This window comes from Danio rerio, chromosome 20, assembly GCF_049306965.1.
Source record: "Danio rerio strain Tuebingen ecotype United States chromosome 20, GRCz12tu, whole genome shotgun sequence".
In the NCBI taxonomy this organism is placed as follows: domain Eukaryota; kingdom Metazoa; phylum Chordata; class Actinopteri; order Cypriniformes; family Danionidae; genus Danio; species Danio rerio.
The window spans coordinates 2,612,111-2,629,868 of NC_133195.1; the positions used below are offsets into that span (position 1 = coordinate 2,612,111).

The 17,758-nt window shown below is 40.4% G+C and overlaps 1 protein-coding gene across 4 annotated transcripts in view; it reads right to left on the minus strand.

Moving 5' to 3' along the window:
* The window catches only part of med23 (mediator complex subunit 23), an 85,900-nt gene that overhangs the window by 25,717 nt on the left and 42,425 nt on the right, over positions 1 to 17,758 (minus strand). For all 4 annotated transcript variants that reach the window (NM_001431152.1, XM_005160335.6, XM_021468405.3 and 1 more), the window contains 2 exons: positions 16,072 to 16,277; positions 4,203 to 4,383 (listed from right to left, as the gene is read on the minus strand). In NM_001431152.1, the coding sequence (NP_001418081.1) occupies positions 4,203 to 4,383; positions 16,072 to 16,277 (387 nt within the window). The remainder of the gene's footprint in view (positions 1 to 4,202; positions 4,384 to 16,071; positions 16,278 to 17,758) is intronic.

Genomic DNA, 17,758 nt, shown 5'->3' on the forward strand with positions numbered 1-17,758 from the left:
GAAACACAGCTAGTGAGAGGTGAAAAGCAGAAGGGCGCAGCTGGACACAGGGCTCTGCATCAGGGGGTCAGTGTCAGTGTTCGATCAGGACTGATAAATGCACCCAGTACAGTACAGCAGGACGCTCATTGATCAGCGGATGATCCTCAGGCGGTTTACTGTCCTGCTGGCCCTCTGTTCACTTCTGACACACTGATAATGTTTCACACTGCAGTGGCAGGCCAATACAATGAGTCAAACCTGACATTTAACACTGAAGCACAGCTGAATCTCTGCAAATATCAGTCTGCTCTTTTGAGACATTAAAGTCGCCATGATATGGAAGTTAAGATTGTCCTTTTTTCCCTCTATTTTGACGTACAATAGTCGAACAACGGTACTGAAATTTGTTGGAAGATGGGCGTTAATAATAAAAAATGAAGGCAAAGCAGAAATGAGACACGCCCTGATAGTGTCACCCTAAAAAGACTGATAGTCGCACCCTAAAGACTTAGAGCCCTGCCCCAAATGACTGATAGCTCCGTCCTAAATTACTAATAGCTCCGCCCTAAAGTACTGATAGACCCACCCCAATTGTCTGATGGCTCCACCCTTAAGATCTGATAGCTCCACCCTAATGGACTGATAGCCCCAACCCAAATGACTCATAGCTCCACCTCAAATGGCTCATAGCTCCACCCTAAAGTACTGATAGCCTCACCCAAAATGACTTGATAGCTCCACCCTAAAGGACTGCTAGCTCCACGCTTAAGGACTACTAGCTCTACCCTAAAGGACTGATATACCCACCCAAAATTACTGATAGCTCCGCCCTAAATTACTTATAGCTCTGCCCTAAAGGACTGATAGACCCACCCCAAATGACTGACAGCTCCACCCTAAATGACTGATAGCACCACCCTAAGGTACTGATAGCCTCACCCCAAATGACTGATAGCTCCACCCTAAAGGACTGATAGCTCCACCCCAAATGACTAATATCCCCAACCCGAAATTACTGACAGCTCCACCCTAACGGACTGATAACCCCAACCCAAATGACTGATAGCTCCACCCTAAAGGACTGAAAACTACACCCTAAATAACTGATAGCTCCGCCGTAAAGGACTGATAGCCCTGCCCCAAATGGCTGATAACTCCTCCCTAAAGTACTGATTTCCCCACCCGAAATGACTGATAGCTCCGCCTAAAGGCCCAACAGACAAACACAAAATGACTGACAGCTCCGCCCTAAACGCCTGATAGATCCATCCTAAATGACTGATAGCTCCGCCTTAAATGACTTGATAGCTCCGCCCTAAAGGACTGATAGTAATAAGAATTCCAACTGAAGCAGAAAATCGAGTAGGGGGCAGAGCTTTGATTTTATGACACTCCTCTCATCTTTCACTTGCTGCAAACTAATAATTGGAGGGGCGTGGCTAAGCAAATTATCACCCAATCAATCTTCAGAGCAAGGCTACTGTTCCAGAGCCCTGTCCACCTTAATAGTACCAATGTGTGCAAGCCAAATAAACATTGTGCATTCTGATTTCATGTGGAGGTGTTTTTAACATGTAACCAAAGCACTTTGGCGACTCGCACACCGACTTGAACAGATCTGAACAGCATCTCTGATTCAAGCCTCAGTGGCTGAAATGCAGAGAGTTTAATTCCTATTTCCACTGATTAGGTCTTTCAGCTGTCTGTTTCAATAACTGAATGGCTTTGTTTGGGTAATCACTCTCTCAAGTTTCAGCATCTCAGCATTTGGTGCGTCTCTGTCTTCTTTAATGACAGCAACACTGAAGCCAGAGAAACTAAAAGCCAATTGAGCATCCACAGATGAAGTATATCAGAACGTCAGTGTCACTCTTTATACCAACACTCTTAATGTCAACATGACACATAAGATCAAGATTACACTGCACAGACACATCCGTCACTGTGAAGGAAAGGACATTCTGACCTGAAAAAAAGCTTGGGTTGCAGATTATTACAGTGTCACTTTGAGGTCAGTGCAGAGTTATTTGAGAGCCAATACTTACAATGTCAAGTGAAAATACTGCAGAGTGTTGTAATGAAGGGTTCTGCGCCAAGACATTAGTCAGAGTTATGCAGAACAGGAGCTTTATGAGGACACAGTTGAAGTTTTCAGATATGACCTTTCGTATACTGTGTGATATAGCAGTGTGAATGCAAAAGGTCAGCAAAGTTTCAAAGATCAAGCACAGAGAGGTTGTCTGACCAAACAGAACAGACTGTGCCATGTGACCACTTTAGAGCAGAAAAGGGTCATCTGACCAATCAGATGAGAACAGAGGCCATCTGACCAATCAGACCGAATGGGCCATGCGCCTCCTTTGAAGAAGAAAAGGGTAAACTGGCCAATTAGAATAGAGGCCACCTGACCAATTAGAGATAACTTGGCCATGTGACTGCTTTAGAGCAGAAAACAGCCATCTTACCAATCAAAACAGATGCCATCTGACAAATCAGAGCAGACTGGACCATGTGACCAGTTAGAGCACAAAGAATCATCTGACCAATCAGATCAGAACAGATGTCATCTGACCAATCAGAGAAGACTGAACCATGTGACCAATTAAAGCACAAACAAATCATCTGACCAATTGGATGATAAAACACCATCTGACCAATCAGAGCAGACTGGACCGTATGACAAGTTAGAGCACAAAGAGTCATCTGACCAATCAGAGCAGACTGGAACGTATGACAAGTTAGAGCACAAAGAGTCATCTGACCAGTCAGAGCAGAACAAATGCCGTCTGATCAATCAGAGCAGACTGGACCAGTGACCAATTAGAGAGCAAAGAATCATCTGACCAATCAGATCAGAATAGATTCCATCTGGCCAATCAGAGAAGACTGGGACATGTGACCAATTAGAGAACAAAGAATCATCTGACTAATCAGATCAGAACAGATGTTATCTGACTAAAAAGTTGAGACTGGGCCATGTGACCAATTAAAGCACAAAAGAATTATCTGACCAATCAGAACAGAACAGATGCCATTTGATCAGCAACAGCAGACTGGGCCATGTGACACCATTAGAAAAGGGTAAACTGACCAATCAGAAAACAGGCAACCTAACCAATTAGATCAGAACGAGTGCCATCTGACCAATCAGATCAGAACAGATGCCATCAGATCAATCAGATCAGACTGGACCATGTGACTAATTAGTGCACAAAGTATCATCTGACCAATTAGAGCAGACGGGACCATGTGACCAATTAGAGATTAAAGAATCATCTGACCAATCAGAGTAAACTGCAATGAGATGCAAAACAGATCCGATTGGACCATGAGACCGAACAGCAGAGTAGGGTCTCACAAAAGGCGGGGTATAGATTGAGCAGAAGCTTAAATTTTTCAAATGAGCTAATGGAGTAATATATATTATGAGAAAAGTCAAGTGTTTTTCGACCTTAGTTAGATGTAAATCTATAGTAGACAACAACAAAAAACAACAAGCATGCTCTGATTATATATTTTAGTTACGTTAAAACGACTTAATTTGGTTACTTAGATGTGTGTAGCATGTCCATAATCTCCATCCAGACTCTCCTCTGATTGGCTGTGATATGTCCTGTAGCCGTGTGCTGTATGTTATGGACAGACAAACTGCTTTGGCAGTAATCTTGGCTCAGCGTGTTCGGTTATGACCTGGTGTTAATGTGCTGTAGGGGATGTTTTTATCTACTCTGGGGTGACTTTGAGTCTTAATTGAGCCACTATGTTCTCTGTGTTTCAGCAAATGGGATGATATGTGGTGACAAAACCTTATTTTGACACATATTTTAGGAAAATGCTTTGAAATTTCAAAAAAAAAAATCAACAATACACTCTGGGCAAATCAACTACCCTTTGGTTATGTTGGGGGCTGCTTTTGCCCCATTGACCTCCATTATGATAATTTTTAGATGCGAAGCCATGACAGCATATAATCATGCATTTTTAATTGTTGCTGGTTTTGCTTGTTGGTAAGAGCGACAGTTTTTATTTTAACTGTTAATCATCAGTTGCAGTGCAAAAAAAAGGAAAAGTAGCAGCAATGAAGAATGCATGGTAATACGCTGTCATGGATTTGCAGTTATAATGGAAGTCAATGGGGCAAAACAGGCTCTATTACAACGAAATTGTAGTACATTTGAACAAATCACAAAGGTTAAGGTCAGACCAGCGGTCAGGCTCACCAGGCAGAGGATGAGTCTATCCAGGGTCACGATATTGTACTTCCACACCATGTCGTTCAGGATCTCGATGCACTTGTTTAGCTGCTGTCCGCCAGCGGATGTGGAGAACTCGTACACCAGGAAGTCGGCAAACGTGCGCACATGAGCCACCAGCGCTCGCGCCCCGATGCGCTCCAGAACCCTGAGGACAACAGGATAGAGAACGAACGCGTCACTAACACTTTAACTCTGTGCAAATGAGTATGGAAGCACATTTGTCTGTCATTTCTCCAAACCTGTCGGTGAGTTAAAATCGTAGCTAAAATCATGCAGGCTGAATTTGGCATTAAGTTATTACAGAATTCAAAATTAACATTTGCTACAGAGAGAAAACTGAAAAAAAAGTCGAATCATTTGATCTCCACTGGCTGTAAATCTCACATCATCAATGTGTTGAACTTCACCAGAGCAAGAGATCCGCAGACACGAGACACTGCGCTCGACTCTGAGAAAACTCACAGTAAAGCTGCTGTCGGGGAGATCTGGATCTCTCTCCAGAGACGTTCAGAACAGAATCAGAGGAGACTGACAGCGAGAGATGCGTCAGAAAGAGAGCTCTGAGCTCCAGAGACGCCAGAATAAGCCCCGAAATAAACAAGAACGACATCTTCTGCACATGACTGAACCTGACGACACACAACAAAGATTCTGTTATTACGACTGATCGTGGAAAAAAACCTCCAAACCAGGCAGAGGCTTTGAAGATGACAGGGATTTCTTGATCTAGCAAAGATTTATAATCTCGATATCATTGATAAATAAGAAATACATGCAGTTAGGAATTGCTCAAATGCTGCACACACTGTAAACGTAACAGTATGCTGGACTATTTCTGTTCAATAACATTGTAAACGCCTCAGCTTAGCTTGCAGTGATCACTATTCATTGAGTTTATTATTGAGTATATTGATTGACTCGTATGATTAGTTTCTTGATTATTAGGCCAGAATGAGAGTTTAGGTGGCAGCCATGTCAGATTAGAAAACATTTCATTATCTGTCGATCTTAGTACACTATGTAACTACGGAAGAGTTGAGCTTCAAATAGGAAATTTACTGAAAATCTTGGTTATTTTGAAGTCAGATGCTAATGGTTTAATCTGATTCAGTGATCTATGCTAAGCTAAGCTAAAAGTGCTTTCATTAGAAACAGAGACCGGCTGAATTGATTAAGAAATGGTAAAGCTCAGCAGTTTAACTCTAATTCTCTGTGCACAACAGACACGGCACACGCGAACAAATCACGATATTCGCACATGAACATTCTGAGTTTACTCGCTTCATTCACGCGTCAAATTAGTTTCATTTGTGCATCAAGGTCACTTCACAATAGACGCAGATTCGTGTCATGGGCAGGGCTTCTGTCTACCCTGTGACTTTAGCTTCGTTGCTAAATGGCTAACATAAATTTTATTGAGAGACTAGCTGTGCTTTAGGAAAGCTGAAAAAAGCGTAGATTGGTTCGCCGCCATGTCTGAGTCCACTAAATCCTTTCAGAGGTGCAACAAGCTCTGTGAGTTTAACTCCTCTAGAAACTGAACTAGATGATGGAAGTTTTCAGCTGTGCTTTAGATTGAGCCTGGCCCAGTTTGATGAGCTGTTGTCCAGTGTTGGCATGAGGATTTCTCCTTGGGACACCAACTTAATCACACCGATACTAGAGCAAGCTCCTGATTGGTTAAAGTGGAGTAAATGTCAGCTCAAGTTGCGCATCAAACACACATAGTGTTCAATCGCACTGCAGGATGTCTGTTTGCGTCTTTGCAATGACCTACTATGTAAATCACTCACACTTGATGCTTTATCCGCAGCTGGTGTGAATGTACCATGAGAAAGCTGTAAAATCAGCCTATTTCCAAAAAAATTTCTTTCTTTGAGTTAGGGATAAAGTACACACAGGAGATTGGTATCACAGAATTGAGCCTGACAGTTTTATGGACAGCCCGACGTAAAATGGAGAACTGTATAGGACTGAAGGGTTTATAAAAAAAAAAAACAACCATCCTGGATGTCCTGTCCTCCTTACTACAAAGGTACTTGCCACAAATTGTAAAAATTTGACACAAAACATTGTTTATAGTTTACTAATTCCTTAAACGCAGAGCTGACAGACACTAAAACAGCTGATGGAGTATACACTAACCTGAGCACTATTCTGACACAATATGGAGACAAACAGTTAAAAACACAAAGCTGACAGACACTAAAACAGCTGATGGAGTATACACTAACCTGCGCATTATTCAGACACAAGATGGAGACAAACAGTCAAAAACACAAAGCTGACAGAAACTAAAACAGCTGATGGAGTATACACTAACCTGCGCATTATTCAGACACAAGATGAAGACAAACAGTCAAAAACACAAAGCTGACAGACACTAAAACAGCTGATGGAGTATACACTAACCTGCGCATTATTCAGACAATAGATAGAGACAAACAGTCAAAAACACAAAGCTGACAGAAACTAAAACAGCTGATGGAGTATACACTAACCTGAGCATTATTCAGACACAAGATGGAGACAAACAGTCAAAAACAAAGCTGTCAGAAACCAAAACCCGAGGATGGAGAGGTGTCGTGCATGAAAGTGGGGAGCTTTGGGGAGGGGGCGTGTTGGGTGTTAGTGCGGTGGTTGGTGGAGGAGTGTCGCGGACGATTGGTGAGCAGGGCTGGGGTGTCGCAGACAACAGTGAAGAGGATTAAGGGTGAACAGCAGACGAGGGAAAAGGGCGATTGAAGAGGGGGATCGGTAAAATTAGGTGCCGGATCAGATTTCAGAGGTGCCGGATCGGGATGCTGATAACACAAAACATTCAAAAGTAGCAAACACATTAATTTACATGCTGTCATTAATCTGTATATCCAGCAAATATAGCTCTGGGCTCAGAAAGTTCTCAAAATGTAATTTTATCCTACTTTTTTTAAGGAAAATTAAGGTGTAGATTATATAGGTGTCTGTTAAATGCAGAGCTTCTCTATTAAAAAGGTGAAAAAAACACCTGCTAAAAGAGATCAAACCTCACAGGTGAAGAAAAGTAACGCAAAAGTAACTCAAAAGTAAAATAACGTATATACAGTATATACATATATATACGTATATACCGTATATACATAATAACGTATATATATATATATATATATATATATATATATATATATATATATATATATATATATATATATAATAATGTAAAATAACATCATAAAACGTAACTAAGTAATGCAATTAGTTACTTTTTGGGGGAGTAACTCAATATTGTAATGCATTACTTTCACAAATGCTTTCCCCAACGCTGGATATAAGTATATGGATGTGAACGTATTCACTGAAGGTGATTCTCAGTTCTCAGATGAGTCTGTGTTATTTAGCGGTTGTTATCTGGGAAAAACAGACCTTGAATTGTTGCGAGAATCCATTATTCCAGACTGCCGTGTACTAAGGTAATTTAAAGCCTCCTTAATAAGAATATATGAAGAGTTTAGATGCAAAAACCTTTAAGTGCCATCAGAAATTTCCACCGAAAATGAGCATTATTGTTAGCCTCCTTGGTTAGTGTTGAGTTATTTCACTTTGAAGACCATGAAAAGGACATATTCTTTGCCATAAAAGTGGAATTACTGAACCTACACACAGAAATTTGATGAAAATGTTCATTTTAGAAGAAAATACATTTTTCTGCATCTGAACTCTTCATTTATAAGAGTTTTATATATATATATATTACTAACCCATAGAGTAGTGCACATGTTCACATGCCCCCTACTCCTATATTGAAATGCTGTATAAATGAGATGTTATTTGAATCTGCAGTCTTTATGTAACTTTAGAGAAAGTAAAAACTAAACGCTGGAAAAACCTTGAACAGCATTACTGACAGAAGACGCAGAAAAGCAGAAGAGATGGAGAATAAAAAAGCAGAAGAGATGAGATTACATAAGCACTCGTTCGGCGCTGCGCTCAGCCTTTGTGAAGCCTGCCTGTGTGTGTGTGTGTGTGTGTGTGTTTGTGTGTGTGTTTACAGTCATCTGACAGTCTGAACACTGAGCTCAATGTGTCCCGCAGTCCCTCAGTATCACGCCTCAACCTCCCACTGATCTGAGAAAGAGGCAGAGATGTCAGAAAGCTTTAAATGTGTGTGCGCGCGCGTGTGTGTGTGTGTGTGTGTGTGTGTGTGTGTGTGTGTGTGGCATCCGCAGAGAGAAGCACAGCTCGTGACGGGAGGATAAAGAGGACCGATCCATTCACGCCAACACAACTAGCCTTTATACAGCGCAGAGCAGCTGCATCAACACACACACAGAATTGTTTTTGTGATTTGTGGGGACTCTCCATAAGTTTTAATGTTTTTTTTAATACTGTACCAATTGTAATTTCCTTAACTCTACACCTAACCCTAGCCCTAACAGGAAACTGTGTGCAATTTTACTTTCTGCAAAAACAGTTTTTGTATGATTTATACACACTAATTAAAACAGGAATATCAGCAATGTCCTCATAAATCACCACCTTCTTGTAATACCTGTCATACCAGTGTCATTAAACACATTTGTGTCCTGATACGTCAAAACACACACACACATCAGCCATGTCCTCATAATTCACAATCCCCTGTAATGCCTGTTATACCCATGCCATTATATACATTTGTGTCCTGATACGTCACAAAACACACACACACACAAACATCAGGAATGTCCTCATAAATCATCTTCTCCTTGCAATACCTGTCATACCAGTGTCATTATACACAATTGTGTCCTAATACATCACAAAACACACACACACACACACACACACACACACACACCAGCATGTCCTTTATTGTTGTGCTGTTTTGCTTGCATTGTGTTTTATTGTTTTGCCTGTAGCGCTTTGAGTATAAGAAAAGCGCATTACAAACATAATTTATTATTATTATAGGTCTCAATCTCTAGTAACGCCTGTATTACCCATGTCATTATACACAATTGTGTCCTGATAAATCACAAAACACACACACACACATCAGCACCGTCCTCATAATTAATCTTCTCCTTGCAGTACATGCTATACCACTGTCATTATACACCAGGGGTCTCAAACTCGCGGCCCGCGGGCCATTTGCGGCCCTCAGTGCAATATTTTGTGGCCCGCGCCGACCGCTGTACACTGACAGAATCAGCGGAGCGGGGAGAGAGAGCTCTCCCCGCTCCGCTGATTCTATTTGTACACAGCGGTCACTGGCATTCCCCGCCCGCCGTTTAAACAAAGGGGCGGGGATGCCGGTGGCGTCACCACGTACCCCGCCCCTTTGTTAGACGCTGTGACGGGAACTCGCGCCGACCAGAACCAAGGTAAGCTGTTCCCGCCCCTGCCTGCCACCTTAGCTACCTAGCTACAGCCTGCGTCCTACAGGGCTCGAAATTGCGACCATTTTGGTCGCATATGTACGGAACCCCGGAAGGGACGTAGTGGAGGAGATAAAAAAATGGGTAGGTGAAAAAAAATAATGGGTGAAAGAAAAAAAATGGGTGGGAGGAAAATATATATTTCTAAGTTTTTTGCGTTCTCTCGCAAAGTTTTGCGTTCCCTCGCAAAGATGTTTTGCGTTCTCTCGCAAAGATGTTTTGCGTTCTCTCGCAAAACTGTTTCTCCACAAACACTTCCTGTTCACTGCACTCACGTAAACCCTCCCGTTTTTGCTGAAATTATCCGATATTTTACCATTCTACCCCACTTTCTTTACATTACTGTGCGCTGATTGTCGCCTTTCACTTTGAAACCTCTGAACCAGTGAATGCATGTTTAAGCGCTGACTGACAGACGCGCTCCATACAATAAACTGATCCCAGATCAGCGTCTGTACACGCCATTTAAAGGGACACTTCTGTTATCAAACAAGTGCGCAGCAAATGAATCTCATGTTTTGTTTAGTTTGATAACAGAGGTGTCTCTGTAAGAATGCACAGATTTATAATGAAAGCAGTCTATTACTTTAGAAACTTCATATTATTCAGTGTATTTGTCTGTTTAAACATGCACCCGCTCCTCTGTAAATGGCGTGTACAGACGCTGATCTGGGATCAGTTTATTGTACGAAGCGCGTCTGTCAGTCAGCGCTTATACATGCATTCACTGGTTCATAGGTAGCATACGCACAAGAAAGTGGGGTAGAATGGTAAAATACGGGAGAATTTCGGCAAAAACGGGAGGGTTTACGTGAGTGCAGTGAACAGGAAGTGTTTGTGGAGAAACAGTTTTGCGAGAGAACGCAAAACATCTTTGCGAGGGAACGCAAAACATCTTTGCGAGATAACGCAAAACATCTTTGCGAGATAACGCAAAACATCTTTGCGAGATAACGCAAAACATCTTTGCGAGGGAACGCAAAACATCTTTGCGAGGGAACGCAAAACTTTGCGAGAGAACGCAAAAAACTTAGAAATATATATTTTCCTCCCACCCATTTTTTTTCTTTCACCCATTATTTTTTTTTTCACCTACCCATTTTTTTATCTCCTCCACTACGTCCCATGCGCCCGAAAATTAATCTATGCGACCTCATAATATATTTGGGCGCATTAGTGCGACTGCAGATAATGGTTGTAGTGCGACCTGTTTTGATTTTTTGTAAAAACGTGCTGAATCGCTCTTCCCTGCCGCTATATTGGTTCATATTAGCTGTCAATCACTCAAGCTATTCTGCTGTCAGATGACAGGGAAGGAGCTTTTATGACCACGGGAAATGCAAACGGCTGAAGAGTAAAAACTTAAAGCACACAGGTTTGCAAACCCCACCTAAAATTGAGGTGCAGATGAGAGCGATCATGACACGTCACGTGGTGAATAATAATCCACCAGCTGAGATCAATCGAGTACGCGCTTCTTGGAGAAGGCGCCCGAATCTCCATGCGTCGCATTCACTGCGTGTTCAGCGCAAATGTCCGCTAAAAGTCAAATCTACTACTGTACATATCATCGCCAAAGCAGCTTGCATTTACTAAGTTTACACTGAAACTGCGTCTCATAACAAACAGCGGTATTACGCCGGTGGTATTCGCAAGAATCTTGCGCTGCCTGCTCATAAATTGGGTCGGCTGACTCGCCAGCTTTTCCACAAACATGAAAAGACAAAAGACTGAACCTTTAAATTGACCCAAACTGAAACCAAAACTTTTAAAGAGTGATAGAAGTGAGACTTTACTTTCTTTCTTTTGTCTATTCTTTTTTGAGGTGTATATTATTATTATTTTTATATACTGATGACTGCTTTGCAGCTTTCATCATTGAATTGAATGATTTATTATAATCTTTTGTTTGTTTTGTAGCAGAAATATTATTTATTAAATTGACATGCATATAAATACAGCAGTACAAAATAAATATTTCTTACTGCAATGCTTCATTTTTGTTTGATGCAAACTATACAATTATTTTTCATAAAGGAACAGACTTTTTATAGCAGATAACCTACATTCATGCACATTCAAGGCAGTATCATAATGAGAAATGTAATTCATTTTTACTATTATTGTCATTTTCATCATCATTAATATTCTATAATTATTAGACATTCATTTTGGAATTATTGCACACAAATATCAATGTCTTCGCAGCATTAGTTAGATAGTTGTTTCTGGTTTTTGTCAGTCCTATTGATGTTGTTTTAAAATACAATAAATCCTTTAAAAAGCAACTTGGAGCGGTGCTCATTCAGTTTTGGTGGGTGCTCCTAAATTTTTTCTGGTGCTCCTAAATATTTGAAGTTGGGAGCACCGGTGCTACCAAGTAAAAAAGTTAATTTCTAGCCCTTTCTTATATATATTATAGGTAGATACAGACTGGTACAGACTGATGTGACTGGAGTGGGGTGGGGGTGTTTTATTTATACATATATACGCCTTTTTTTAGGTGAGGGAATAGAAGTTTTGAGTGAGTTCCCCCACTTTTTTCCCTAGGACTTGGCCTTTTTGGGAGCACATATTTGTGTGAGAAGTTATTCTCCACCTTGAACTTCAATAAGTCAAAGTACAGGTCTAGACTTAATGATGATCATCTTCAAGCCATACTGAGGGTCTCAACTGCTTCCGCTCTAAAGCCAAATGTGGTTCAGATTTGTGAGAAGCAGCGCTGTCAAGTCTCTGGCAGCAAGGAGTAGGCAAAAGATGCCATGTTCAGAAGAACTGTTCATAATCTTCACTCAATGTTCTATTAATGTTCAGGACACTTCATGTTCAGAAGAAATAATTAAAACTGTTAATAATGACATTTGAGGACTTTTTTTTTGTGAAATCCCTTATGCGGCCAAGCCTCACCCAGACTTTGCCTCCTGCGGCCCCCAGGTAAATTGAGTTTGAGACCCCTGTTATACACATTTCTGTCCTGATACATCAAACACACACACACACACACACATCAGCCATGTCCTTATAATTCACAATCACCTGTAACGCCTGTTATACTCATGCCATTATACACATTTGTGTCCTGATACATCACAAAACAAACACACACACACACACACACATCAGGAATGTCCTCATAAAGCATCTTCTCCTTGCAATACCTGTCATACCAGTGTTATTATACAAAATTGTGTCCTAATACATCACATAACACACACACACACACACACACACCAGCAATATCCTTATATTTCTCAATCTACAGTAACGCCTGTATTACCCATGTCATTTTACACAATTGTGTTCTGATAGGTCACAAAACACACACACATCTGCACCGTCCTCATAATTAATTTTCTCCTTGTAATACATGTTATAGCACTGTCATTATACAAATTGTGTCCTAATGCATCACAAAACACACACACACACACACACACACACACCAGCAATGTTTTTAGAATTCTCAATCTCCAGTAACACTTGCATTACCCATGTCATTATACACATTTCTGTCCTGATACGTCACAAAAACACACACATCTGTCATGTCCTCATAATTCACAATCTCCTGTAATACCTGTTATACCACTGCCGTTATACACATTTGTGTCCTGATATGTCACAAACACACACACACCCTTCAGCAATGTCCTCATAAATCATCTTCTCCTTGTAATACCGGTCATAACACTGTCATTATTCACATTTTAGTACTGATGTCACAAACACACACACACACACACACACACACACATCAGCAATGTCCTCATAATTCACAAATCGCCACTATTACCTGTCACACCCGTGACATTAAACACGTGTGCCCTAATATGTCACAAAATACCTACACACCAGCAACGTCCTCATAATTGTCAATGTCCTGTAACACCTGTTATACCCATGTCATTATACACGTGTCCTGATACGTTACAAACACACCAGCCATGTCCTCATAATACAATCTCCTGCAATACCTGTCATAGCCATGCCATTAAACAGATTTGTGTCGTAATATGTCATAAAACACAAACACACACACACACACACACACACACACACACACACACACACATCAGCCATGTCCTCATAAATCATCTTCTTCTTGCAATACCCATCATACTGCTGTCATTATACACATTTGTGTCCTGATTTGTCACAAACACACATACACACATATCAGCAATGTCCTCAAAAATCATCTTCTCCTTGTAATACATGTCATAACGCTGTCAGTATACATATTTGTGTCCTGATGTCACAAAAACACACACACATCAGCAATGTCCTCATAATTCATGATCTCCTGTAATACCTGTCATACCCATGCCATTAAACACGTGTGTCCTGATACACGTACGTCACAACACACACGCGCACACATGCGCGCGCTCACACACACACACACACAACAGCAATGTCCTCATAAATCATCTACTGCTTGTAATACCCTTGATACCAGTGTCATTATATACATTTGTGTCCTAATACATTACAAAACACAAACACACACACACACACACGCGCACGCGCACGCGCACGCACACACACACACACACACACACACACACACACACATCTGCAATAACCTCATAAATCATCTTCTCCTCATAATACCTGTCATACCAGCATCGTTATATACATTTTTGTACTGATAGGTCACAAAACACACACACACACACATCAGCCATGTCCTCATAACTCACAATCTCCTATAATGCCTGTTATACTTATGCCATTAAACACATTTGTGTACTGATGTCACAAAAACACACACATCTGTCATGTCCTCATAATTCACAATCTCCTGTAATACCTGTTATACCACTGCCGTTATACACATTTGTGTCCTGATATGTCACAAACACACACACACCCTTCAGCAATGCCCTCATAAATCATTTTCTCCTTGTAATACCTGTCATAACACTGTCATTATTCACATTTTAGTACTGATGTCACAAACACACACACACACACACACATCAGCAATGTCCTCATAATTCACAAATCTCCACTATTACCTGTCACACCCGTGACATTAAACACGTGTGCCCTAATATGTCACAAAATACCTACACACCAGCAACGTCCTCATAATTGTCAATGTCCTGTAACACCTGTTATACCCATGTCATTATACACGTGTCCTGATACGTCACAAACACACCAGCCATGTCCTCATAATACAATCTCCTGCAATACCTGTCATAGCCATGCCATTAAACAGATTTGTGTCGTAATATGTCATAAAACACAAACACACACACACACACACACACACACATCAGCCATGTCCTCATAAATCATCTTCTTCTTGCAATACCCATCATACTGCTGTCATTATACACATTTGTGTCCTGATTTGTCACAAACACACACACACACACACATCAGCAATGTCCTCAAAAATCATCTTCTCCTTGTAATACATGTCATAACGCTGTCAGTATACATATTTGTGTCCTGATGTCACAAAAACACACACACATCAGCAATGTCCTCATAATTCATGATCTCCTGTAAAACCTGTCATACCCATGCCATTAAACACGTGTGTCCTGATACACGTACGTCACAACACACACGCGCACACATGCGCGCGCATGCGCACACACACACACACACACAACAGCAATGTCCTCATAAATCATCTACTGCTTGTAATACCCTTGATACCAGTGTCATTATATACATTTGTGTCCTGATACATTACAAAACACACACACACACACACACACACACACACACACACACACACACCTGCAATGTCCTCATAAATCATCATCTCCTCATAATACCTGTCATACCAGCATCGTTATATACATTTTTGTACTGATAGGTCACAAAACACACACACACACACCAGCAATGTCCTCATAAATCACAATCTCCTGTAATGCCTGTGTCATACCCATGCCATTATATACATTTTTGTCCTGAAATGTCACAAAACACACACGCACAGAAACAAAATAAAAACTTGTTAGGAACTAAACAGCTAGTTTAGTTAGTTTAGCTATTCTCCGCTACTTTCTGAAATTGTTGGCATTGCTGATGTGTGAAGCATTGAAAACTAGTTATTAGACAAACTATCTACATAAGCAGGCTCACACTAATTATGGGAATTATCGGCCTGACAATATTTAATTGGATGAACATTTTTTAGTCTTATGCCTTGCCCAGAATATAAAGATACATATAAACACCTTTAGATCATTTACTTTAATCATTACTGCTGGAATGTGGAGAGACTTTCCACCAGCACAACACACTTTAAAGTCCATCTTACACGGATTCAATAAGGTAAACAATGCTTACTTGTGAATGCAGCACAAATCAACTCATTTTCAACCTTGAAACACCTCTTTTGCACAAAATGTTTTGTGTATTGTATTGTTTTGAGTATTGTTTTTGAAGAGCAGTGAACGTGAGGTCACCTGAAGCCGATTTGGTTGATGTGGTCCGTCTCCAGCAGCATCTTCCACAGCAGACACAGGAAGAGCGGCGGCGAGCCCTGCATGGAGAAGTGGGTGATGATGTCGTTCTCATTGGTCATGGACTTCCACTTCCTGTACTCCTCCTCCACGTTCTTCTTCAGGTTGAAGCGGCTCTCCTGAGGGACATTATTCTGCTTGAAGAACGCCTGCAAGATAGACACAGGAGACGAGTCACGATATTATTATGAAGCTGATTCCTGTTCACAAGAAAAACTATAACAATAACTACACTGGCTGTGTCCGAGACCACTCCCTATTCACTATAAAGTGCACTACATTGGTTCTTTAATATTTAATAGTGACACCTATAGTCTGAGAAAACAACTTAATTTCCTAAATGCGTTCACTAGGCAACAAAAGAGAGAAAAAACATGGCTGACGTAAACATTCCTTCATTCATTCATTCATTCATTCATTCATTTTCCTTCGACTTAGTCCCTTTTTTTATTAGGGGTAGCCACAGCAGAATGAACCGCCAACTTATCCAGTTTATGTTTTACACAGTAAATACAAGTCAAAGTACATTTAGAAATCACTAGTTTCTTTTTTTTATTTACTTTTTTATTTATTTTTAACACTACTTTTATTTTATTTATTTATTTATTTATTTATTTATTTATTTTTTGGAGTTTTCCATACTGACCCAACTTTTTTATTTTTTTATTTTTTTTTTGTAGATATTTTGGCTTTCCATCCAAGCTTTTTCCGAATGCTGAAGGACTACCAGATGAGAGCCATAAAGCAGTAACAACATAATCCCAACATAAACCATGTGCTCATGGAGAAATGTTTCCAGCGCTTCGAGTTCCTTTTACTTTAAACAACAGAAGATGGCTTGGCTCTTCGAGGAGAGTCACTGTCCATTTTCCAACAATGTTTATTACAAACACTGCATTAAAACACTGTGATGAAGGAGAATCAATTTCACCAAATTTCCATTTCCAGAGAGCGAATGACGTCAAACTCTGAGTTTAAAACCTTCAGCATGAGTGAATGTCAACAAAGCAACCCAAGTCACATTTCAGCCCAAAAATAGTGAAATCCAGCCAACAGCTATGAACAAACCCATGAATAAACATGAGTGGAATAGATTTATTTTAACTTTAATGAAGGCTGTCAGCATTAAAGCATGTGATTAATTCTAAATCAGGCTAAAAGGATTATGCAGAATTACATGCAGAAACACTGCAGAGCGACTACCTTTAAAGTTGAAGTGATTTTACAGTGGTATTAATAACAGCTATCGTTTTGAGGATGATGTACTAGTCTATAATAATACCCTAAATAGTGTGCATGGTGTGAGGCGAGCATGACAGTTCAACAGTTGTTTATAAAATGATTAAAACTGGCAACCAGTTGTGTTACTTTTAAATGATGATTTCAGTTTGGGTTTGACAGAGCGACAAAGAAAGGTCTTGTTGGCAGGACAAACGGCTGCAATAAAGATAATTGCGCAAAGATGGCTCCTTACGCATTCTTTATCTATTCGGCAGTGGCTATATCAGTTTTCTGATATAGTATTGTTAGACCTTTCATCAGCCAGAATTAATAAAGCTAGAGCCTCAACTCTTGATGCGTGGAAAATGGCTGCAGACAAACTGGCAGAAAGACTCATGGATAATAGAAA